The 26,944-nt window shown below is 32.6% G+C and overlaps 1 protein-coding gene across 5 annotated transcripts in view; it reads right to left on the bottom strand.

Moving 5' to 3' along the window:
• Positions 1 to 26,944, bottom strand: part of CNKSR2 (connector enhancer of kinase suppressor of Ras 2) — a 301,612-nt gene that overhangs the window by 207,252 nt on the left and 67,416 nt on the right. For all 5 annotated transcript variants that reach the window (XM_025373440.1, XM_025373441.1, XM_025373442.1 and 2 more), the window contains exons 3-4: positions 23,468 to 23,670; positions 14,575 to 14,662 (exon numbers count right to left, since the gene is read on the bottom strand). In XM_025373440.1, the coding sequence (XP_025229225.1) occupies positions 14,575 to 14,662; positions 23,468 to 23,670 (291 nt within the window). The remainder of the gene's footprint in view (positions 1 to 14,574; positions 14,663 to 23,467; positions 23,671 to 26,944) is intronic.

Here is a 26,944-nt window from a genome sequence, read left to right as displayed (position 1 = left end):
GTAAGCAGTCTGAGAAAGGCATTTATTTTAAAGAGAAGCATGAGTAGAATCTGGAGGAATAAACAGGAGTTATCCAGATAAAGGCTGAGGAATAGTCAAGGTAAGGGGAATAGCATGATTAAAAAGGCATAGGGCTGAGAACCAGATGTATGCAGGGAGCTAAACATAGTTCTTACTAGAATATGAATTGTAAAGCAAGAAGAAGTGAAATAAGGCTGATGAAATAGGCTGGCACTCGACCATTTTGAAAGAGCTTAAAATTTATCTTGTACATTAAGGGGTACCCCTGAAGGGATATAAGCCAGAGTGTTATAATCAAATATGCCACTGACATCAATCTCTCTGGTGGCAATATGATTTAAGGGGAATAAAAAAGAATGAGGGAGAATTTTGCCAATAAGGTTTTCTACAAAGATTTATTTCTGACTTGCTTTCATTCAATCTGTTACATAAGGTAATCTTCATTACAGAATGGCTTTGGGTACAAAAGTTTCATTTACAATCTCTTGGGTAAAGCGAACATCTTTACATAAAAATGACTTACTGGTTATATACTGAAACTGTGGAAAGAAGACTCTGTAGAAGCTTTATGCAAAAATGTCACATAAAATCATTAATATAATTTTGTTGGCTTAATCATTAATAAATTAAAAATAGTCGGATTTTCATGTTTTCTGAGACTCAAATTCAATACTTTAACACTTTTATCTCACTATAAAAACCTAGAACATTATTGATGCCAAAAAGTCAGAAAGTAGTAAGAATGAGTATATAGACACTCTCAGGTTTGTAAAGGTTCTAGAAGATATGTAAGAGAGAAAAACCCTAAGGTTACTTTTTTTCTTTGGAAATATAAAATCCATTGATTTACTAGTCAGTTGGAAGATATATTCTAATTGCACTATTGCTTTACTTTGATCATCATGAACAAGCATTCAGGTTAGGAATTTTCAGTGACAGAAAGAACTATATTGCTCTACAGCCACAGATAAATTGATCCACAGGTTTCCATATAGAGAGGTTATTTAGAGTCAAAAGATGTGGACTTGAGTTCTAGTCCTGCCTTACTGCCACATAACTTTGCAGGTCATTAACCTGTCCCAGCCTGTTGCCTTATATCTGAAACTTAGACAAAAATACCTGCCTCCCAAGTGTATTATAAGGACCAAATGAGATGGTATATTTGAAAATACTTCATGAATTGTAAAATATTATACAAACAGATGTACCCTTAGACATAGTTTGTATTCATGTTTTCCCTCATCTGAAGATCCACTCTGTTATACAGTGAGTGCAACACACAGGAATAACTTGATCTTCATGTCCTTTTGGGTCGGAATTGCTCATCTCTAAGTATAAACTTAGAGAAGGCAAGGCTTTTGAATAAGTAATTTTATACCATGAGAAACTAGGTTAACATTGATTTTTTCATTTAACAAATATTTATTGATCAATATCCATGTTCCAGGCATTGTCCTTGTTCTGGGGATAGGATGTTGAACAATACATAATTCCTACCATCAAATTGTTTACAGTCTAGTAAAATGTGCAGAAAAATAATAAGATTATTTAATAAGCACCATAATGGGTTAAGAATAGACTGCTGTGCAGTGCTAAACTACTCACCAAGCAAACAAGAAACTCGATTTTGTGAAATAAACATGATACTCAATACCTCAAAGAATAAAATCATCAAAATAGTCACTACTAGGAAACCAAAATTTCAGACTTAATTGCACTTAATATTGTGTTTATTGTGAATAATACGGTGGTAGGGCAACAGTCATATATCTTATATGATTTTTAGTATTTGAGACTTCTAAAATGTCTTAATTAGGCTCTGCTGTCATATTTTGGAAGGATCAGAGGTAACTTCCCAGAGGAAGTGATGTGTAAATTGAGGTTGGAAGGATGAGAGGAACTGAAGTTGGAAGAATTCTATTGGGCAAAATAAATATATAGAAAGGCTTTGGATATGGTTTGGACTTGTGTCACCACCCAAATCTCATGTCAAATTGTGATCCTCAATGTTGGAGGAGGCGCCTGGTGGAATGTGATTAAATCATGGAGGTGGATTTCCCCCTTGCTGTTCTTGTGATAGTGAGTGAGTTCTCATGAGATCTGGTTATTGAAATGTATGTAGTACCTCCCCTTGCTCGGTCTTTGTCCTTCTCTGGAAATGTAAGATGTGCCTGCTTCCCTTTCACTTTCTGCCATGATTGTAAGTTTCCTGAGGCCTCCCAGCCATGCTTCCTATACAGCCTGCAGAACTTTGAGTCAATTAAACCTCTTTTCTTTATAAATTACCCAGTGTCAGGTAGCTCTTTAAAGCTATGCGAGAACGGACTAATACAGCTTTAGAGACTGAAAATTTTAAAAACTTAAAAGGCACTATGGCTGAGGCATACAGAGCAACAAGGGCTTGAGATATGAAAGAGAAACATTGAGAGATGAATGGAAGAGGGAAAACTTTGGAAATCTAATAATGTATTGCCTTGAAAGTCAGTTAAAGAATATGAGTTTTATCCTGAGGCTAATAAGCAAGCCATCAAGGAGTTTCAAGCAGGGTCTGATATGACTACTATATCAAACTTCTGAACCACTTTAATTATCCTATCATAATCCCACATCCTTCTGTTTAAACTTCATGATGTTTCATTGTTGACTAAAATTGAGAAGTAAAATATATTGTTTCTGCATATATGTATAGCAAAGTATATAAATATCAACTAAAAGGATACATGCCAATGCTCAAGCATGCCTCTGAGGAAGGGGCCTGAGCAGAAATACAAACAACTTTATAAAAAAGTGCTGATGCAAATATGACCAAATCTTAATATTTATCAATTTGAAGTGTTGGTCCATGTGTGCTTGTTACATTATTCTCCATTTCTTTCTGTCATTTAATTTTTTCCAAATTATAAAATAAAAGAGGAAGATATTATTACTCACATTTTCCAGGACAGTATATAGAAATAGCTCTGGAGGACTGTGGCCTGAGAACTACTATGGGTAATTCAAAAAGGGCAACAGAAACCATGTATTGCACAAACTGACTTTGGTAACATTGGTTGTCTCTTGTTGACTAGTGGTTACACATCATTAATTAAAAATTAGGGAAATTATTATTATTACAGAAATGTAGTTCAAAAGCCTTAAATTTTTTTAACACAAGGGGTCTGTAAAATAAAATAAAATAAAACAAAATAATCATGCTCATAAAATGGCTGAGAACTACTTTGTTCTTCTGTCAGTGAACATGGCCAATTCTTCCACATCTTGCATAATATACCTCTACAAAATTCTATTCCAGTTCTCTCACACAAGGTCATCTAAAGTTAGCTCCAACTACTCTAGTCTTGCACTTCACAATGAAAAACTAATGCTCTAATAATTGAATGAGTGCATAAAATAATTTTTTAGCATATAGAGACGTGAGGGTATAGACAAAAGAAAGGCTAATTGTTTATTCCGCATTCATATGGGTCTTTAACAAATCAAAAAAATCAAAATTTCAAGACTGAAATAAAAATGTCAAGGTTATCAACGATTAGAAAATTCATTTAGAGTAGGCCAGGCACGGTGGCTCACGCCTGTAATCCCAGTACTTTGGGAGGCCTAGGCAGGCAGATCATGAGGTCAGGAGTTCGAGACCAGCCTGGTCAACATGGTGAAACTCCATCTCTACTAAAAATACAAAAATAATTAGCCAGGCGTGGTGACACACCCCTGTAATCCCAGCTACTTGGGAGGCTGAGGCAGGAGAATTGCTTGAACCTGGGAGGTGAAGGCTGCAGTGAGCTGAAATCACGCCACTGCACTCCAGCCTGGGTGACAGAGTAAAACTCCATCTTGGGGAAAATAAATAAATTCATTCATTCATTTATTAGATTGAGAATGTAATCCCTGTAACTTTAATAGCTGTCTTGTAATTTTAATAGCTGTGTTTTGACAGCTGGAAGACGCAGTGAGTTAATTCCCTTTATGAACTAAGTTTGTTTATTTTGCGTGTCTTGAGACAAGGCCTAAATGGTTTTGAATGGTCTACCAGATAACACTACTAGCTTTACATATTTTATGTTTTCATCAGTTATTTATTTGCTAGTTTTATAGTCTTTCCCATTATATTGTTAATATTTTCAAAGAAGGAATCCTATATTCAACTTGTCTCTTTACTTTCTCAAGGTTCTCTGTACTCTATAAATATAATCTTAATTTATCTGTTATCAATATTTTATTGCAATGATTCTCTAATTTCACTTTCCATAATAAACATTACACATTTCTTTTACATATGAGGTATTAAAATGCAACTCATAAAGCCATATTGTTGAAAATAAAATCTCTAATTGCAAAGTACGGTACACTTAATTTCTTCACACTTCTATTTTATACAAAAATTGACTGAGTTTCACAGTTTTTAAAACATTTTACATGTGAGTTTGGTTTTAAACTTTAATCTGCATGCTCTCAGAAGATATATTTAACAAAAATAGTTGAGCTTTTACTGCAAGATTTGTATTACAGAAAAGATATCAAGAACTTTATAGTCATAGAATGAGGCTAACATTTCCTTGTAATAGAAAGTCTCTCTAGCTTCCAGATATTCAAGTTGCTTATGATAATGACCACCTACTATATCACAAGGAAAGGAAACTCTATAGGGTCTAAGCAATGGGAGGCATTTTTTCCCTTGTAACAAACTCAAACAAAGGGTGCAAAGCAAAACTAAAATCAAATACTACCATAAATAAAAATATAAACATTCTTTAATTCAAGATTATTCACTTGGCTGTCAGAAAATAGGGATGGTATGGTATATAATTTCTAGTATTAGTTTAAAAAATTCCTCAGGCCCTATACGTTTGTCTCTTTTATCTATTTTGATTGCATTTTCTTGCAAAAAAAAATGGAATCATTTCTTTTCAGTAATTGTGTGCAGTATCTGAAAAAGCACCAGTTATATTCAGGTATGCAAAAAATAGTTTCAGATCATTGATGATGACAAGATATAAAAATCCTAATAAATACTAAATTGTCCAAGTAATAGTCCTATCTTAAATCTAGGCTTAATTTGGTACACCTTGAAAAGAGATATGCCATAGAATCCATATCCATTTAAGTTTCCTAGTACTAATGCTGAGTAGTGAGTGATTATTAACCAGAATTTTGTGCTTGGACAAAACCCAACAGGTCATTTATTGCCCCCCACCCAAACCTACTAGTCATATTCCAGCAGATTCTACTTAAAATACCGACTTATCCTCTCTCTCTGTGACACACACACACACACACACACACACAGAGTACAAACACACTTCAATATTGAGGAGAGAGGGGTTATATTCAAATAAAAATATTGTTGTCCTCAAAATTCTAGTATAATGCTATACCGGAATTCTTCATAGATTGATTGTTGTGGCAGACTGTATTATGATTTCCAAACATATACTGCCATTTTTTAAAGGGAAAAGTAAACTTCCTTGAGCCACTGAAGTCAGTCATGGCTATGTGACTTGTTTTGACCAATGAATTCTAAGTAGATGTGCTAGGTCTCATTTCCATGCAGAAGCTTTAAGAGCCAGTGCATGGTTCACCATGTTCTCTTTTTCCTCTGCCATGACGACCAGCAATGTTCTAGAAGAGACTACTCTATCAGCCTGGGCTTTGAAGTGAATAGGGTATAGAGTAAAGTTATAGCAACCCAGGATGCACATGGAGCATGGGCATTCAATATGAGCATTATTGAAAGCCACTAATATTTTCAGGTTGTTTGTCACTGCAGCATAATCTAGTTTACCTTGACTGATACAACTCTGCACCAATAGAAGGGAAACATAAGACAGACGTGCATATGAAGACCTAACCAAGGCAGATTTTAATGCAATAACCATTTCATTAATTTTCCAGGCTGTATCTCTTCATTTCATGGGATATGAGAGTTATTTTTTAGCGGTGCTATGTAAAGCCTCACATATTGTTACCCACAATCAACCTCAGGTCACATTCTGCTACCTTCTTGCAAATCTAGTCTTTTCCAATCTGTTTTTTTTTTTTTTTTTTTGAGATAGAGTCTCATTCTGTTGCCCAGGCTGGAATGCAGTAGTGTGATCTCAGCTCACTCCAACCTCTGCCTCCTGGGTTCAAGTGACTCTCCTGCCTCAGTCTACCGAGTAGTTGGGATTACAGGCATGCACCACCATGCCTGGCTAATTTTCGTATTTTTAGTAGAGACAAGGTTTCACTGTGTTGGCCAGGCTGATCTTGACTCCTGACCTCAGGTGATCTGCCCACTCTGGCCTCCCAAAGTGCTGGGATTACAGGCATGAGCCATCGCTTCTGGCGCAATCTGGTTTTAACAGATAAATTTTGACTCATTTTATAAGTTTGATTTGTGCTCACTTATCCTAATTACTTGATTCTGACCAGTTCTTCAACCTGCTGCTGTCATTTACAATTTCAATCCATTATTACTTGTGTTAGGGCCTAATTTTATTTGAATTATCTATCTGATGTTGGTGGTCATTCTGACCCAACCTAAGCAGACTGGGATGTTAAAAACTACTTATTCAGCAGAAGTGAAATATCTTAATAAATCAGTGCTTATAACTATTAGGTTGGTGCAAAAGTAATTGTGATTTTTGCCATTAAAAGTAATATTAATATTATGACATATGACAAAAGCAGTAATTCAGAGTGTAGGAAGATAATGAAAGTACAAGACATAATAAGCATTAAAAGTAATGGCAAAAACTGCGATTACTTTTGCACCAATCTAATAGTAACTATAATCTATTTGGTTTGCTCCTTTCATCTTATGTAGGTATGAAAATCTATGTCATGTAATTCATGTAAGGTAAAATATGATATAATAAGTGCTTACAATGTTACTAATGATTATTATTGCTTCTTGTTTTACTAACTTTAGTGCCTTCCCCTGTCTACTACCTCCACACCAGTTTCTAGCACTGGTTCTACCTTTCTTATTACAAGTGTGCAATAACCACTTTTTAATTAATAACTTACATTTGATGTTTCAAAGAACAAGCCTAATCCTTTTGGATATGTATTTACTACAGAGGGACTATAACCCACTAGTAACTACAGTTATAAATTGAAAACTAACCAGACTCCTTTATAAAAGTATAGGCTCTGGGCTGTTATCACCTATAAATAAATGAACCTCCTGATCCATACTTCTCAATAATTTAGCCGGTGGTAAAGTCTAAAGAATCTGCATTTTTAGTACGTCTCCTCAGATGAATCATGGTCCATGGAAACATGGTCCAGTGTTTCCTTCGGGAAACACTGTTCTTAATTACATGCATTTTTTCCCACCTCATATTTGTCTCCTTCTAAAGTATGAGTACAGCACAATTGTTATTAACTTTGGCTTCATATTTGAACCACTTGAGGCATCACTTCAAACATACTGATGCCAAACCCCACCACAAAGAGTCTAATTTAATGGGTCCTAGATGGGGTTCAGGCATCAGTGCTTTGAAACAGCTCTTTACTTGATTCTAAACTCCTAAAGTTTCTAAATTTCCGTAATCATTTTTGGTGAACTTTTAAGGGAAAAATAATTATATCATTCTTTCAACAAACACTTATGTGCCAGGCACTGGAGACACAGAAGTGCATGGGGCCTACTCCTGCTTCCAAGTCTGTCACAGCAAATCTTTTCTTAAATGAACTATTACTGTTGGCTTGGTTCTTTAAAAAGAATAGTCACAGTACATCACAAATGGTAGCATATCAGGGACTCTCCTCTGAAGTTTATTTTATCACTCATGAGGGTCAAAAATAGCCTAACCCACCTTTCTACATCTGTATCCCTATATGTAATATAGGAATAAGGGTAAAAGTTACCACTTCTTAGGGTCTTTGTGAGAAAACTATAAAAGCCTCTTCAAAGGTGAACTGCATAATAGGACTCAAATACAGTAATTCAGAGAGTAGAAAGATAATGAAAGTACAAGACATAATAAGCAATAAAATTTTGGGAACATGATATTCACAACTGTAAAGATGAGCATGTGCAAACTGTGTAATCTAGTAATTACACTCCTAGGTATATACTTAAATGTAGGTATATACCCAAATGTCCATGATCAGAAGAATGGATAATCATATTGGGGTATGCACATAATGCACAGAATTCAATATTATATGCAGTGAAAGTGAATGAACTACAGCTACAGAAGAAAACATACATGAATTCAGAAATACATCAATTAAAAAAGTAAGAAACAGAGTGACAGCATTGCTACAAGCTCAAAGACAAGCATAATCAAATGATACATTTAGATAAGTATATTAAACTATTTTAAGAAAATAAAAAATGATAAACACCTTGAGGAGGTAAGCTGATGAAATGGGGGAGGAGCTCAAAAGTAACTGAAACAATACTGGTAATGCTGTAGTTATTAAATTACAGGGCAGATTCATGAGTATGTATTATTATTCTTCATAACATACATATATGCATTCTTTTGCATGTAAGTTTCATAAATTTCAAAATGTAATACAGTGAAGAAAGAAGATATCTGAGAAATAGGATCTACCATTTGCTAGCTAAAAGGAATTGATGAGTTTAGTACACCCTCATCTATTCTCCTTCTGAGATTATTGATAGTGATAGTATCTTTAAAAGTGCTTTGGCAGAGTGACTCTGATAACATGCAATATAGTCTTGGTTTATAAAAGAATAAACCTATGAAAACAATCTATTTCAGCATCCACATTAATATGATACACAGTAAGTCTTTAAGTTTTTGCTCACAAGCCAGGTCAGTATCAGAAAGCTGCAAGAATAGTAAATTATTATGCCCCACTCTTCTAAAGAGTCCTTTGCTAAGTATTAGTACGCAATGATTTAATCACTCTTATCTCTTCATTCTGAGCCTTCAGAAATATGCAGCTGCCAATAATTAGGTGTATTTAACATCATGAATGAGAATTTCTTGTATGTGTATTTGTATCTATTTTGATAATACTCTCATACATACACCTTTGAAAAGATACAAGTGCACACATATAACATACCTTCAGCTTTGAAAACTATATATTTTTAGTTTTACATTTTTTTCAGAAAAAAAGTCTTCAAGTTATCTGGGTATTATCTCTCATATTTTTATATCTAACTTCTAACTTACTATATTAGCATTATATGGAAAATTTGAAAAGATGTTGCTTCTTTATAATTAAAGTAAAATGCTGAAGAAAAATTAAAGGATAAAGTATAATTGCACTCAATTAAAAGTATTATTTGTTTAAACAGAAAGGAAATGAAAAAATACTGTTGGTAGGAATGTAAATTAGTGGAGCCATTATGGAAAACAGAATGTATATTTCACAAAAATAGAACTATCATATGATCCAGCAATCCCACTACTAGGTATTTATCCAATGGAAAGCAAATCGGTATGTCCAAGAGATATCAGCATCTCTATGTTTATTACAGCACTATTCACAACAGCCAAGATAAGGAATCCACCTAAATGTTAATCAACAGATGAATGGATGAAGAAAATCTGGTATATATATGCGCAATGGAATACTATTCAGCCATAAAAAGAATTAAATCCTATAATTCACAGCAACATGGATGAGTCTAAAGGACATTATGTTAAGTGAAATAAGTCAGGCACAGAAAGATAAATATTACATGTTTTCACTCATATGCAAAAGCTAAAAAAATTGAGCTCATAGAAGTAGAGAGTAGACCGATTATTAGACGTTGGGAAGGGTAGGAGAGAGGAGGGGATAGGGAGAGATAAGTTAATAGATACAAAATTACAGATAGATGGGAGGAACAAATTCTAGTGTTCTATAGCACTGTAGAACGAATATAGTTACCAATAATTTATTGTATATTTTCAAAAAGCTGGAAAAGAGGATTTTGAATGTTCCCACCCTAAAGAAGTGATAAATATTTGAGATGATGGATAGGCTAACTACCCTGATTTGATCATTACAGATTGTATACATGTACTGAAATATGACTCTGTACTCCATAAATATATACAATTATGTGTCAACTAAAAATAAAAGAAAAAAGTGAAAAAACAGAATCACCTTTTATATGGCCTTCATTGAGTATGCTAATATAATCCACATTGTTTTAAAAATGCATATAAAGCTTGTCCTGTTTTTTGGTCTGAAATGTCCCAGTTTCAATCTCAAGAGCCCCAATAAAATTTTCAGGTCACCTAGAATGTCTGATTCAGGAAGGTTTAAACACTAACTCTGAGTATATAGTAAAAATAGTATTTAAAGTTGTGTTTTAAACATCTGTAAGACCATCCTGGACAGGCTTTTCATATGCTTTCAACACTTACCATATTAATGATAGAATATATACCTTGCCTACTCCAGCATAATTTATATCCCCATTTTACACCTTTACGTGTATCTACTACTTGAACTTGAATGTGTGAATAGAGATGATATATCCCTGGGTAATCAAAATTAATTTCTGCATTACATTTGAACATGAATGTTTAAACATATCTTGCAGAAAATGAAGCACAGTAATGAATTTGCATTAAAATCTAAAGAACATTCTGAATTATACCAAAATCCTTTTTTTAAAAAAAATCTCTCATTTTAGAAATGAGATCTTTCTTCATTGCCACTCAATACCAAAAGTAAGCAGAGCATTACTCCTTGAAATTTTCTGTGGAGCAAGAAACTAGCTGAGTTTAGCATTTCCAAAGGCTCCTTTGTTACACAAAATAACTTGAGTGGCCATTTATTAAGCTCCCACTATATGCCAGATGGTGGGCTAAATCAGTTTCAAATATTTACAACAGTTCAACAATAATCTAAAAATGGTAGGGATCCACTTTTACAGAAAAAGAAAAATAATATCAGAGATATGAAGTAATTTGGCCAAGTTTATACTGTTTGTTGAAAAGCAAAGCCAGGATGATGAACTTGGATCTACTTCATGTCAAAGCCCACTACACTGTTTTGTCATAAATTATGAAAGTTAATTATATGAAATGTCAACTAAGAAGGTAAATGAAGTACTATTCATATACATGAATGTAATTAAGTAAAATATAATATATATAATCAATAAAACTGCAAGCTAAATTTCCTTGAATAAATCCTTAATGAAACTAAAAGTTACTTCTGGGCTATTCATTTTAACAAAATTTTGTAATCTTTCTAAACAGTATTTACAAATTTGTGCTCTAAGCATTTAAAACACAAATCCCAGATCAATAAGTCCTAAAAACTCTTATTTTCTCAAGTATTTACCTTGAGCAATTAACAACTTGATTAAGATAAAATAGATAAAATGGTTAAATTACATTTGAGCAGGAATATATTTAAAAAGGGCTATATACTCAATATGCTCATTTATATCTTTATTTTAAGATGCAGATTTAGAGGATGTTTCATAAATTGTTTACTTTTATTTTCTATATTTAAAATATTATAAAGGTAACACAAGTGAATAGAAAGCACATACACATAATTTAAAGGAGGCTGTCCATCAAAAATAAACATTTTTAATACTGATCTTCAAAGAATATTTTTCCATTTAATTGAATAAAGGTTTAGAAAATAAAATACATCTGACAGGTAAATATGGAACAAAGTAAAACAAAAGAACTGACAGAAAGTCAGAATAACAACTTAAGTAAAGACATTTATTACAGGAAAGACCAAAGCGACAGCACTAATTGTTTCTGCATAATTCAGATTGGATTATTGTAAATATTCTTACTTATAGTTTTTTGTAAAATGTTTTTAACACTATTCAGACAACCAGTGATAACCAATAACATGGAAAATGGATCTAAGAAGGTTAGAAATGAACAGACCCATAAACAAGCAGAAAAAGATTTTTAATAAATACAGTTTAGAGAGGACCAGTTCAGATAAAAAGCATATTGTCAAAACTTGAGTATTAAGAAGACTCTGTATTTAACATTTCAAAATCTGATTTAAAATGTTCTTCAACATGTTTGAATTTTTCCCTCAGCACCTAATTCAGATTTCACCGTAAATGCAGCTCATGAAAACTAACACCAAACGGAGAAAAAAATCTCTGACATTTATTTTTCAAAACAAAGTTCCTGTTTCACTTCCTTTTATCAAGTCTCTTTATTCTTTACCCATTTTTTTGTAAATAATATTACTTTCATCTTTGTTTTTCACTTTACATTCATCAGCTATTTTTATTTTATTTTACTTTTTTAACTTTTATTTTAGGTTCAGGGGTACATGTGCAGGTTTGTTATATAAGTAAATTGGGTATCATGGGGTTTGCTGTATAGATTTCATCACCTACGTAATGAGCATAGTACCCGAAAGGTAGTTTTTCAATCCTCACCCTCCTCCCACCCTCCACCCTCGAGTAGACCCCAGTACCTGTTGTTCCCTTGTGTCCATGTGTACTCAATGTTTAGCTCCCACTTACAAGTGAGAAGATAATGGTATTTGGTTTTCTGTCCCTGTGTTAAGTTTGCTTAGGATAATGACCTCCAGCTCCATCCATGTTGCTGCAAAGGACATGATCTCATTCTTTTTCAGGGCTGCACAGTATTCCATGGTGTATATATACATTTTCTTTATCTAGTCTACTATTGATGGGCATTTAGGTTGATTCCAAGTCTTAACTATTTTAAATTAAATCTCATTTGATTCTTACAAAAACTTTGAGGTAGATGTGATTACTTTTGTTTACAGAGGGTGAAAGCAATGACACAGTTTGTCCAATGTGGAATCATCATGAAACAACAGGGCTGAGTCTCAAATCCTCCAAGATTACCACCATGACCTATGTATTTTAAACTTCAACAAAGTTTCATCTTGCAAACCAACACTTTTGTGCTTATTTCTTAACTAGTGACAATCTAATTCACCATTTTTGTGTTTGAAGTAGAGAACATAAAAATGGTACAGTAGAATAATTTTAGGTTAAGTTGATATCCATTAAGGAAGGCATCACGGCAATTATTTAAATGCTGACAAGTAGCGTGTGGGTACCTGTCTCTGTTCTGATTCAGTTGCTGACAGTGTTCTAAATGAAGCTTCAGTTCTTTGTGAGAATTCTATTTAAGATTTTAAAACCAGTTTCTCTTTTTTTTCCAAAAGTGTCGTTATAACCAATCTTATGTGACGAAAGTGTTGGGGAGGGGAGGAGAAATCTCTTTAAATGGCTTCAAATACAATGATCCAAACCCATCACAACTGGGAATAAGTAAAATAAATATAGTAGATTAAACAAATTCCTGCAAATGGAGGTTTTCAAAAGAAACTGACATTAACTTTCTCCAATTTTAGTATTATTTTAAATATAAGTGGCTAATATCAAGCAGCACTTTCTTTTTACTTCAGAGTACCACCACTTTGTGTTAGAAAGGGGAAAAAAGCCATTTGTGACAGTTTATTTTTAGATATTGATTATCTCATCTTGCTGCAAAGGGAATAAAAATAATTAAAGCTAAGTGAAAAATAATTTGAAGCACAGCATATTTCAAAGCATAACCATCATCGTAACTGTTCAGATGAGATTTCTTGAAAGCCTGGTAATAAATGCATGCCCTAGATATTTTTTAAAGTCTACACCTTGCTTATTCAAATTGGCCTCTTTTACTGGCAGCTTAAGTTTAATTCCTGTCTTCAGACACTTCACACAATTCCAATCAAATGCAGTGATTAGTATGTATATAATGGCTGAATTAGATGATTAGATGAACATTAACTGTTTGTAAGCTAGGTAATTTATTTTAAAGTAAAATTTAAGTATTCGTCTAAGCTGTGTTCCTTTGGCAAACTTAAAGAGGTATTTCTTCAATGTACTTAACACTCTTTTTTGTTTTTTTGATAACTCAAATTCATTTTAGAAAATAAAAATTCATTTGGAAAATATAGAAAAGTAGAGTCTAAATAAAATCACCCATAGCTTCGCCATAAAGAAATAAACACTTAACTATTTTATTTCATTATTTTACCTATTAATCCTTATTCTTCTTGCTACTACAGGTAGCAAGAGACCACAGAGCCCAGAAAAACTTGCTACTGAAAAGAGATATCATCACATCACAGTAGAAAAAGAACAGATTATTTAAGAGATAATTTACAACCACTGATATATCATGCCTATAATTACATTTCCTCTAAAAGATATGTTTGGATATGTTCTAGTCAATTCACCCAAGTCTCTTCCATTTCTCCTTGCCTTATACTAGACTTAATTCAAACATTTATATTAGCTGCTGGACCCTGAAGGCATCTGGTGTGGGGATCCCTGGCTTAGATAATATTCGAAGTGGAAAATCAGTTCAGGTAATTAGATCATTGTTAAAAGCTATTAGACACGTTTGTTTGTATGTGTACAGGTCAGGTTCCTTTTATATCTTCTGGTAAGTTAACTGAGCTATATGCATAGTTTCCCAATAAATAATTACACATTTCATTTCTTTAGAACGATTTGTCTTTGAGAAACTTCTAAACCAGTATCTTACAAACTCTTGGTACATAGGATAATTCCCATTGTTGGAATATGAAGTTGCTAATAAATTAACAGAAGGAAAGTTTGTCAGCTAATACCTGTTGCACAATTGTTGTTAACTCCAGGCAGAGTTGTATGACATTATTTCTTGTAACTGAATAGTCTGTCACAGCAGCAAATGGTGACCTATAAAGGGAAAAGGAAAATTGTGATTACTAGTAACAGCTTTTGAAAAGTCCCAAAATATAGTAGCCTAAAATGAGTTTTTCAATAATATGAAATAAGTTGTTCTGAAATTTGCATACTGACAAAAATATTCAGGACTTATTTCAAGGAAAGTTTTGAAAGAAATGATTGGAAGAACATTAAATTCAGGAAATATAATGTTTGCTTTCTACCAAATTTCTCTCTTTTTAAAGTTCTTAATTATTTAGAAGTTCTTTGGTTCTTACAAGGTATTTTCACTATATCTAAAATAAAAAAGGAATACTTTAGGCAAAGATAACATGTTAGTTTATTTTCAAAAGAACCCAAGATTCTGAGTACAGTATCTATTTAGAATATTCACAATTAAGAGCCAGTAATAACAACTGCTAAGGTTCACTGAGGGCTCACTATGAGCCAGTTACTATTCTAAATGCTTTACATGTATTAGATAATTTAATCTTCACAACCATTATGAGATAGGCACTATTATTATTCTCATTTTACAGATGAGAAACATAAGGTAAAGAAAGATTAAGTGACTTATCTAAGGTCACACAACTAGTAAGTGGTGGACCTGTATACTTCATACTTGATATATTTTCAAGTGTTTGAAGCAGCTCATTTAGTCATGTGTATAATTCTTTTTACACATGGTTATATTTAGTTTGGTAATATTTTGTTGAGGGTTTTAACATCTAAGTTCCTGCAAAATATTGGTCTGCAGTTGTTTTTTGTTTTTTGGGGGGTTTTTGTATCAGGATAATGATTGCCTCAAAAACTGATATAGGAAAAGTTCCCGCCCTTATTTTCTGGAAGAGATGGTGTAGAAATGGTGTTATTTCTTCTTTAAATGTATAAAATTCACCAATGAAATCATTTGAGCCTGCAGCTTTTCTCCACACCCTGAGGCGTTTCTAGGTAATATTCTCTTTCTTCAATAGTTATAGGATTATTCAGAGTATCTATTTCATCTTGGGTTATGTTTTAGTACTATTTTTCAAGGAATTGGTCTATTTCATCTGAGCTACCAAATTTATGTCTGAAGTTATTTGTAATATTCCTTCATTAACCTTTACATTTTGATTGACTTCTCTGTTGTTTGTTTTCAATTTCACTAATTTCTGCTCTTATCCTTAAGAGGATCTTATTGCTCCGTGCTTATTTTGTTCTTATTTTTCTATTTTCTTGAGATGGGAACTTAAATGATTGATTTGAGATCTTTCTTTTTTTCTGATATAAAGCATTCAGTGCTTCTGATATATTTACTACATATATTCCTGATATATTTTGAATATATATATTTCTGATATATATAAGCATTCAGTGCTATACACTTCCTTTTCAGCACTGCTTTAGCTGTGTGCCGCAAATTATGATTTGGTCTTTTTTCATTCTGTTCAATGTATTACTTTTTATTTTCCATGAGACTTGACCGTTGGATTACTTGTAAGTGTGCTGTATGAGTTACTAGTTTCATTTTATCATCTGATTTCAATTCTTTTAAACTTGCTGAATTTTGTTTTATGATACAGATACAGTCTATCTTGGTGAATGTTCAATGGGTACTTGAAAAAAATTTTTGTTCTCCTGCTGTTGGATGAAGTGCTCTAAAAATGTCAACTATTTTGTTGTTAGGTGGTGGTGCTCAGCTTTTTTAATCTTACTGACTTTCTGTTTAATTTTATCTATTCTTGAGAAAGAGGAAATGAAATCTACAACTGTGGATTTGTCTATTTACTCTTTCATTCTATCAGTTTTTGCTTCATGCACTTTAAAGCTCTGTTGTTTGATATATACATCTTACCAGTGATTTCTGTTTCCTCTTTTTTGATTTACCTACTTATATGCGCATCTGTTACATTTTGGTGGGTTTTGTTTTTTATCAATATGAATATTCACATATGTTCATATATGAATATTACACATTACACATTAACCCTCTGCTTTTCATGTTTGTTGCAAATATTTTTCCCAGCTTGTCATCTTATACTTTGTTACATTTTTCATTTTTATGTAGTCAACAGTACATTCCTTTGTATTTTATTCCATTTTAAAAATACTTAGAAAGTCTTTTCACATCTAGAAATCATTTTTTGCCTATATTTTTTCCAGTTTTCTTGTAAATTTATATTTTCTTCTTAGATATCTGATATATCTAAAATTTATTTTAGTGAAGAAAAATAGTGCTCTATCATTATCTATTTTCTAAAGGCTTAACCAAGTGCCCCACTACAATTTACTAAATGGCCCTTTCTTTTTCTGGTGGTTTTAACATATTGTTTTGTAAATGATTTTATATACGGTCATGTGCTGCATAAAATGACGTTTTGGTCAACAACAGACCACATACACCACAGTGGTCCCATAAGATTATAATGCTTTATTCTTACTGTACCTTTTCTGGGTTTAGATATGGAATAAATCCTTACCATTGTGTTACAATTGCCTATAGTATTCACTACAGTCACATGCTGTACAGTTTGTAGCCTAGGAGCAACAGGCTATATATACCATACAGCTTAGGTGTGTAGTAGGCTGTACCATCTAGGTTATGTAAGCATACTCTATGATGTTTGCACAACAAAATTGCCAATTCTTATCATTAGCAATGCATGACTATACCACAGTGTATTATAGGCTCTCTTTCATGAACTTATCTATTCCTACTCCAAAACCCAGTATATTTTTTCAAGATAATTTACTTAAATAAAAGGAGACATAAGAATTTTAAAAACTGAATTAGAAAAAAATGTGATTAATCAAAATTCTCAGTAAAAAAATTAACCTCTTTAATTGTAAGCAGAAACCAACTTTTAAAAATCCATCCTAATGGAAGATTTCTAAGACTGGATTGTAAAGGTGGTTGTATAGGTGTTATCAAAATTTACTAAAACTCATCAAACTGTATACTTAAAATAGGTTAATTTATAGAAAATAAATTAGGCCTCAACAAAAATATTTTTTTTTCGACAGGTAAAGAATTTATTTTTATAATTCAAAAGTTCTTTTAAGGAGAACTAAAGAACACAAAATTCATTCAAAAGAGAATTTATAGAATTAAATGAGCAAAAATGAAAAATTATTTTATCCATATTACAAATGCCTCTATAGGATAAGGCCCAGGGGAAACACCCATTCAAATCTGGGCTTTCCTTTCCCAAATAAAGTGTTTGGCACAACCAACAAGCTGTCATGAGACTGACAGGCCTGACAGTTGAAAGGTTTCTAGAAGTAGTCCCATGACTTTTCTGTGGAGCTTCAACATAGTGTACACAAGAGGTGTCTTAACAAGCTGCACAAACTCAGGCTGAACTACGCAGCACACTGTTCCAGAAAAGTTAAACTGAAGGGGAAAAAAAGGTCCACATGAAGTAGGTCTCCTATTGCCACAGGTTAACTCTGTCGTTTCTCATGGAAAATTAAATTCACTGGCTGCCCAGGACGTCAGTGAAATCCTGATCTCCTGGGGGAGGTGAGAGCTGGAGATACAACTTGAATTTAAGCATCTCTGGGCCAGGTGGGAAGGAGACAATGATGACCAAGGATGCTTTCTAGGTGACTTAATAAAAATATTTTTTAATGAAAAATATAAGCACTTCTAGGAGAATATCATTATTTTTAAAAATTACTTTGGGAGGCCAAGGCAGGTGGATCATGAGGTCAGGAGTTCAAGACCAGCCTGGCCAAGATGGTGAAACTCCATCTCTTCTAAAAATGCAAAAATTAGCTGAGCGTGGTGACGGGTGTCTATAATCCTAGCTACTCGGGAGACTGAGGCAGAAGAATTGCTTGAACCTGGGCAGCAGAGGTTGCAGTGAGCCGAGATCATGCCACTGCACTCCAGGCTGGGCGACGGAGAAAGACTCTGTCTCAAAAAAAAAAAAAAAAAAATTACATAGAGACCATTTTTGCTGCATTGAAGCATAAAAACTGGCATTTTAAACTAAGAATTCAAAAATGCTTCTGGCATGATTAGAAAAGAGTTTCGATTCCTAGGTTTGAAAAGGTCAGAGTCTGTTTATAAAATCTTAAAATTTCATTAAGAAGTGATGAGGTGATACACAGAATGTTTGTTTCATTTTGTTTTACCATAACTACTTAAAAGAATCTCACTTGATTTTCAAATACAGAAAAGAAAAACCCTATTTGATCACTAAATGCTTATAGCAAACTGAATTCCAAGGCATGTTTTCCACTTTCCTGACCATTCATATTTTAAGTAGGACAAGCTTCTCACTCAAGATTAAATTTCAAGAAAAAATGAAAAGAAAAATCTAAACACATACTAAGGAAAACAGATTTTATTTTATAGTGATTTAGAATTATCCTAAAGTTTTTATCTTAGAGGCAAATCACATACAACTGTACTAACAGCCATTCTTAGCCAGCAGATTTTAAGGTTTGGTATGATGATTTGGGCTGCATCTACATACAAATAAGGGTAAAAGGTCAGGTGGCGTTCCAGTCTTTGTGGGTTATCAAAGATTATCCCTCAGTCATGGCTTAATGATCATCTATGAGAGTAAAAACAATAGATCTCTGTAGAATAACTGAACATGATCTGCACGCATGCACACACACACATATACAAAAACAAAAACAAAATCAAAAACAAAAATAAAGAAACTGTTCTTAAGTCTGAAGAAACCCTCAAGTAGAGTTCAGGGTACTTACAAGAAGAACACAATAACTCTAATTAAAGGAAATTAAATTCATAGCAAGAAAGCTTTTTGATGCCAGAAAGAGAAAAAAAGATAAAATCCTTGGATCATTGCTAAGTGGTTGTTACAGGAATTATCCTATTTAGATCTGAAAAATTAAGCAACTGTACTCCTTGAATCATCATATAGATAATACGATGCTTATATTTCTCTCTGGCGCAAAAGTTTATGACCCTATAAGAAATTATTCTTGGCCGGGCGCGGTGGCTCAAGCCTGTAATCCCAGCACTTTGGGAGGCCGAGACGGGCGGATCACGAGGTCAGGAGATCGAGACCACCCTGGCTAACATGGTGAAACCCCGTCTCTACTAAAAAAATACAAAAAACTAGCCGGGCGCGGTGGCGGGCGCCTGTAGTCCCAGCTACTCGGGAGGCTGAGGCAGGCGAATGGCGTGAACCCGGGAGGTGGAGCTTGCAGTGAGCAGAGATCCGGCCACTGCACTCCAGCCTGGGCGGCAGAGCGAGACTCCGTCTCAAAAAAAAAAAAAAAAAAAAAAAAAAAAAAAAAGAAATTATTCTTTGTACATGATAGCTAAACAAAAGCATTACATTTATAAAAAGGTTATTAACGGTTCAGAAATCCTAAACAAATTAGAAACTAATAAGGAAAGCTAAGAGGTTAATAAGGAAAATCTGGAATGCCTTACTATTTCTCAGGCTGGCACTGCTGAAACCTTAGGGTAGTCCATGAATAATAGTAGTGCTAATGTCACTGCTCTTCCCTGGAATAATTAGTGCCAAGTGAGAAGCAATGAGCACATGAGAGAAAATAAGACCAAACAATGAATCACATTATCTGGTAGTGTTTAATGTAGTTTTCTTGGTCTCTGTAATATTTTTCCTGGTATAAAATTAATTTGTCCTATAGTTTCTTATCATGGAAGAAGAAATTAGTTTAACAATTTTCTTACATAAGACAAAAAATTTCAAAGAAATCTTAACAAAAATTTCCTAGTACCTTAAACTCTTATGCCTTCAATATGTAAAAGGTTTTCAAAGATATAAAGAGATCTCATTGATCCCATCAAAACAGGATGGCCTTAAAAAGGTATTTTATAAACTATCAGAATGGGGTATTACTGGTAAAAATGAAGGAAAAAAACACTTTTACTATGGAAGGCAAAATAAACTTTGTTTAATAATAATTTTGAACATTATTACTAATGTTACTGTACAACGTAACACTTGTAGTGATCTGTAAACTTCTGAGTATAGATCGATTTGGCAAAGCCACAGAAAACTGCAAGAAATATAAGGTGTCAAAAACAGTAGGATGTAGGTTAAAAATAGACAAGTAAATCATGCATTGAAAATAAACAGTAAAGCTACCAACTGTGATTCACCTCTGAGACTATTCCTCTGGGAAAGTCTGGTGTTTCACTGAAATCAATATTTTAAATAGGAGAAAAAAACGGAATTGTGTTAACCTTAGATTTTATCTTATTTAGGAAATGTAAGGAGCTGGTCTTTGAAAGTATATCTCACTTAAATGGAAGCTCCATTGATATTATTTTCCTAGCACACTATTATGCCTTAAACACTTAAAGGTTTTTCAATGATATAAAAAAAAAATCTCATTGATCCCTTTAAAACAGAATAATCTTGAAAGGTATTTTAGAAACAATTAGAATTAAATATTAATGTTAAAAATGAGATAAAACAGTAAACTTTTACCATAAACAGCGAAATAAACCTTTTCTATTAATGAAGTTCTATGTAGCAATTTCAGATACTGAGGCCCAAAACAGAAAAGTGGTAGTCTTATTTAGCTTTTGAAGATAAATAGCAAAATGTAAATAAAGGTTTATATGCCACATCCCTTCCTCAAAATCCTCAAGAATTAGTCAGCATTCAAAATAAGGTGTAGCATGACAAAGGAACATGAACGAAAAAATAACAGGACTTCAGTGTCAGACAAAAATTGATTCAAAGTATAACTTTTATACTGGATGAATGACTTTAGGCAAGTTATTTCACATTTCATATGTAAAATGGAGATAACGATATCTGCTTTGTGAGAATTCAATGAGCTGAGAGTATATATGTATGTATAAAGCATCTAGTTCAGCATCTAGAATAAAATTAAATTTTTTTTTACCTATTTTTTCTTTTTCTTTCTCCTCTTTCAAGTGACATAAAATAAAAACTGTAATAAACCCAAATCATATTGCTGTGGATGCACATTTTCTCCAAAATGTAATAAAAATTTTGTAATGCCATAAAACTTATAGCTGTTTAAAAATGAAAACAGCTGCTTAACATGAAATTAATCCTATTTAACGGGCAAAATTTTTATTCTTCAACTAAAGTACTGTATATTGAAGGAATAAACTAAAGTTAAAGATCAAATGCTTGGCAGTATTCATTTGCAGGGTTCATTTTAAATCCCCCAAATTAAAGCAAATCTGCACTGACACACTGTGTGTGTGTTTATGTGTTTTTGTAGGTGTGTATGCACATATGTGTTTTGTAGGTGATCTGGCACTTACCGAAAGCATTTTATTACATAATGAAAGTAATGCCACCATAAAAAAATTGGTACAATAAAATCTCAAGGACTACTATAGTGTGGGAAATGTGCAATTTTATAAATAGCCATATCTGTCATCAAGAAGTAAAAACATTCTCTATTCACTCTAACAATTTATCCATCTAACAAATACTAGGGTAAAAAATATATAAATGAATTTACTAAATGAAAATATCAAGGCTGGGCAAATTTATAATTATATGGAAAATGAGAGTAAAAGAAGATATAATTATAATCAAGGATGTGTTCTTTAAGCCTTCTGATTACTGTGAAGCCTACCAAAACAAACATATTAATAGTACTTAAGGACTAAGTCATATTTTACTTACTGACCATTCATAACTTTTGGAATGTATATATTTAAAATTCAATTAATTTAAACACTTGATAATGTGGTTTAGACAATTATGAATATTACATTTTAATAATGTTATAATGCAAAAGAAACATGCAGTCCATTAATTATCAAAAAGCTAGTAATATATAGTTTAGTGTTTCATATTTGGATTTAGTATCATCACTTTATATTATGTATAAGTATATACAAAATTAAGGAAAATTATCTCAATTTTCACCTTAAAAATACAAAAGCTTTACTTTTAATATAAGGCCTCATGTTTCTAAAATGCCAAAATGTAATACTGGCGTGTGTGTGTGTGTGTGTGTGTGTGTGTGTGTAGGAACACATATGGATATCCTACTGACATTTATTCAAGAAAGAATTCTGATAATGTATATTATCAGAGTTTCTTATGAGAGACAAAGAGCATTTTTTAAATTTGATTATTTAGCCATTAAACATAGTACATACCCCTTACCAAAAATTCCAAAACTGAAAGAAGAGAAATTTAGTTTTTTAATAAACAGTTGCAATGTGTCTTAACATTATAATGTTTAACCACATACAGTATATAATGTAAATCTAACCTTTCCATTTCATATTACAAGACTTTTATACTATTTTACATGTTCCAAAACAAATGAAAGTCACCTAAACTTAAAAAAGTCTAAAAGTGTGTTTATGATATCCAAAATAGTACAATGTAATTAATAACAGAGAACGAATGAAGTGAGGCCAAGGAGACACACAAGGCATGCTAGGAAGGTGTCAGTGTCTAATTACCTATTTAAAACAGTTTATAGCATCCCCATGGTCATTTCCTTAAGTACAACCAATTAATATGAATAAAGAACATCAGGATACAAAGCAGTAGTATAATAAACAAAAATTTATAAATTTTATTATGACAGCCAAATAATGATTTTGCTTATAAAGCAGCAGGGTATTTTACAGTTGTCGGACTAATTATTGATTGGCTACTTAGTTGGATATCAAATTTTATAAAGGATTAATATCTGTTTGATACCCCTATATTGTGGGGTATTAAATCTAAATGTCTAAATCATCATTAGACATTTATTAATTGGTACTCCTCTGCCTGTCCAATCCTTTCACAAGAAAATGCAAAATAATGTTATATTCAAACTGGTGTCTGAGGAGAGGACACTTATGAAACACATGGAAGACTTTACCTGTCCAACCATGCAAGCAGACTCTTGGCTGCTCCAATCAGATCCACAACTGAGGTCAGAAAGTCGTTTGGCAATTTTCGGCTGGTCCTCCCATCATAATGGCCACTCCTTCTCCTTCCTGTTATAAAATTCTGTAGATTTTTGGCAGATGCATTCAACTTGTGAGAAAGGGTTTTTAGATTTTCTGTTTCCAAGCCATAATTCTGAATTATAAAAAAGAGAGAGAATATATTTAAAGTCAATTTTATTCATTCGTGAAAATATTTACTGAATACTTTATTATGCACAGGCAATGGGGTAGCATTAGAGTTACAAATGAATTAGATAGGATTCCTGACCTAGTGGAGCCCACAGTTAAGTGACTATTTGGGGAGATGTCATATAAAGAAATTATAATAAAATGTGTTAAGTACTAACATGAATAAAGAAAGATAAGGGCATTGTATCTTAGAACTATGCTACCCAAGATAGCAAGATTGTAAGAAATAATAAATTCGTTTTTTAAAACCAAAACCTAAGTTTATTTACTTGTGAAATTAATTATTATCAACAATTATTTTTGAGTATATATTCAATTAACAATACGCATGGTCAGGAATGTAGGTACTAGGAATAATTCTGCTTCCCCAAAGTTAGGAAAATAAACACAACCAACAATAACAAAATGAAAAAGCAAGAAATAAATCAGGTAAATAAATCAGATTAAAAAATACACGTACTCTACATAATGATGCATAAAAAGTTTCTTTTATAATATGACATCAGGAAAAACTCTGCTTCCTCAGGGGAACTAACACACATTCTCCTTTTTGTAATACAAATTATGAAACTAAAATTATTTTTGTTTTTGTCCTGGCTATATTAGCTCACAACTAAACATGAAGCACACCAAAAGCAATCATAGTGACTTTTTGGTAAGTGTATTTGTTTTCTTCTTTTCTTTGTTCTCACATTTCAACTAATATTTGTTAATTCATCCTAAATATCTTGTCTATTATATCTTATTGCAGAAAGGGGTTATATGAATAAGTATAATAAGCCTTTTTACTATCTTCAAATAGAAAAAGATTGTAGGATCCCTTCAAACTTTGGGGAAAGTTTTCATAAGTTACAATTAAAATGTAAAGCAGCTAACTGTGAGTTGCAAAACACCCCTTAAAAAGGCTGGTTAATGTTATCCAAGGATAATCTTGATTAAATCACTTAGCAGCATGTACATTACAGTTGTGTGTAAAGTTAAAATTATTACCACCTTACTGAAAATGGCAAAACCCAAAGAATGTAAGAATTTGCTTGGGCCTGGGAGGCTAAGTTTGACTTACCTTTTCATAGTTGGGGAAACTGAGGTATGGGAAGATTTCTTTTTTTTTTTTTTTTTTTTTTGCTTAAAAAACTCAGTACTTAAACTAGACAGAGTTCAGAATGGAACTACAAGTCACCAGGACATCTGTGAGTGGATATGTCTACCACATTCCTTAGCATCAATATTCTACTCCTACTCTCAGAAACATGGTAACAATAATTAAATCAAAGTGTAAGATGAAGAGTGAAAAAGGAAATTAAGTCATACAATAAATTAAGCTATATTATTAAGTCAACAACCACTGGGTACCTACTTTGTACAACATTTAGGTGTCTTTTTTCCTATGGCAATTTAAGACAAGAGAAAACTTAGTGGAGACAAAATGAGGGGAGAGGAAGGTTCTGATGTCTAAACATTAAATACCAAGTTATGTATGTTACCACTACAGATTTAATGGTGATAAAAGTCTGCTTGTCTTTTGCTTAGAATTTACATATTAAAAGAACACTTTCTTCTAAAGTTATAAATTTTTCTAAAATAACATAGTATTAATATGTTAAATATTCGTTGCTTAATTTGAACTGTAATATTCTTCTCTCAAGTTAAAAGATTTGGCTTGTGCAAATAAAACAACATTCTATTCAAATTATATTGCATCTGAGAATGAATTATTTGTGAAATGTGGGAGAGTTTGTTCAGCTGGTCACTATAGAATGAAAGAAATCCTCTCATGTTTATAAAAGATGCTCTCTAATGACTAGTTAAGAACAATTTATAACTATACAAACTAACTGTAAATGATACTTCTTCTGTAAATGTAATTGTAAATGAAAATACTGAAAAGTATTTTTAGAAGTTTTCCCTGTGTTAAAGCATTTTTCTAAAGTAAAAAATGATGGCATTTTTCATTTTTGTGTATAAATGATTTTAATAAGAAAACATTTGTCTGCCAACAAAATATAGTAATCTCTTAGAGAAGTTCAAATTATAACAATTAGAGAGAAGCCTACTCAATCAACCTGGTAACTGATATTTCACTCTGTAGCCATTAGCTTTCATAAAAGATTATTTTAAATTATTTCTCTCTATATAACACTAGCATCTCAAATGATTTATTAGGAAAGGTAAAATAATACTAGTCTTCTTATAAATAAAAATCCAAAGGCAAAGTAAAAATATTTCAGAGTCTTCAAAATTTAAGAAACTAAAATTATTATTTTTCATATGACTCAATAATTAGGGAATATAATAATCATCCAGACAAAACCTGGAAGGATACTCTCAGAAGGTCTAACTTGGAAACCTCCTAAAAATACATTATGCAGAATAGAGGTGAAAAATGTGGAGGACAGAGAAATGTAGAGGCAAAAAGAATCTTTAAAAGATATGTAGCAGAGGATGGGGAAGGAAATTCTTAAAACTTGTTCTAGTCTACACTAATAATCCAAAAACATGTTTAAAAAATTTAGAAGAGTATAATAGGTTAGAAGCTTATCTGTATGTAAACAGATTTATGTGCTACTATTTTAACAAAAAAGATTAACTGATCTCTGAAGTTAATTTTTTAATTTTTAAAATTTATTTTATTTTATTTTTTGATACAAGGTCTCGCTCTGTCACTCAGGCTGGAGTGCAGTGGCATTATCACAGCTCACTGCAGCCTAAACTTCCTGAGCTCAAGCGATCCTTCTACCTCAGCCTTCTGAGTACCTGGTACTACAGGTGTATGCCAGTACTTTAAATTTTTTGTAGAGATGTGGTCTTGCTACATTGCCCAGGCTGGTCTTGAAATCCTAGACTCAAGTGATCTGCCCTCCTCAGGATTCCAAAGTGCTGGGATTACAGGCATGCCACCACGCCCAGCCTCAAGTTAATTTTTATCATTACAATTCTCAATTACTACCAATACAGATACCTTCTGGCTATTTCTTTCATGTAAGTGGATGGTTTGTTGTGACTTGGTAAGTCACCAGTACATCACACACTCTTACCTACCATTTAAAGAATCGACAAGTAAATCAAGCACCTTTCACTTTAGGCCAGGGGTACGGAGGGCACTGCATCAACTTTTTAAAAATGCAGGTTTATTCACCACAGATTTGCTTTTTATTGGATATGCATAGCAAAACTTGGTATTACTATTAGTATAAAAAGGACTACCTCAAGAAAACAAA

The sequence above is a fragment of the Theropithecus gelada genome, chromosome X (assembly GCF_003255815.1).
Source record: "Theropithecus gelada isolate Dixy chromosome X, Tgel_1.0, whole genome shotgun sequence".
NCBI lineage: Eukaryota > Metazoa > Chordata > Mammalia > Primates > Cercopithecidae > Theropithecus > Theropithecus gelada.
This window is presented reverse-complemented; position numbering and strand designations above follow the sequence as displayed.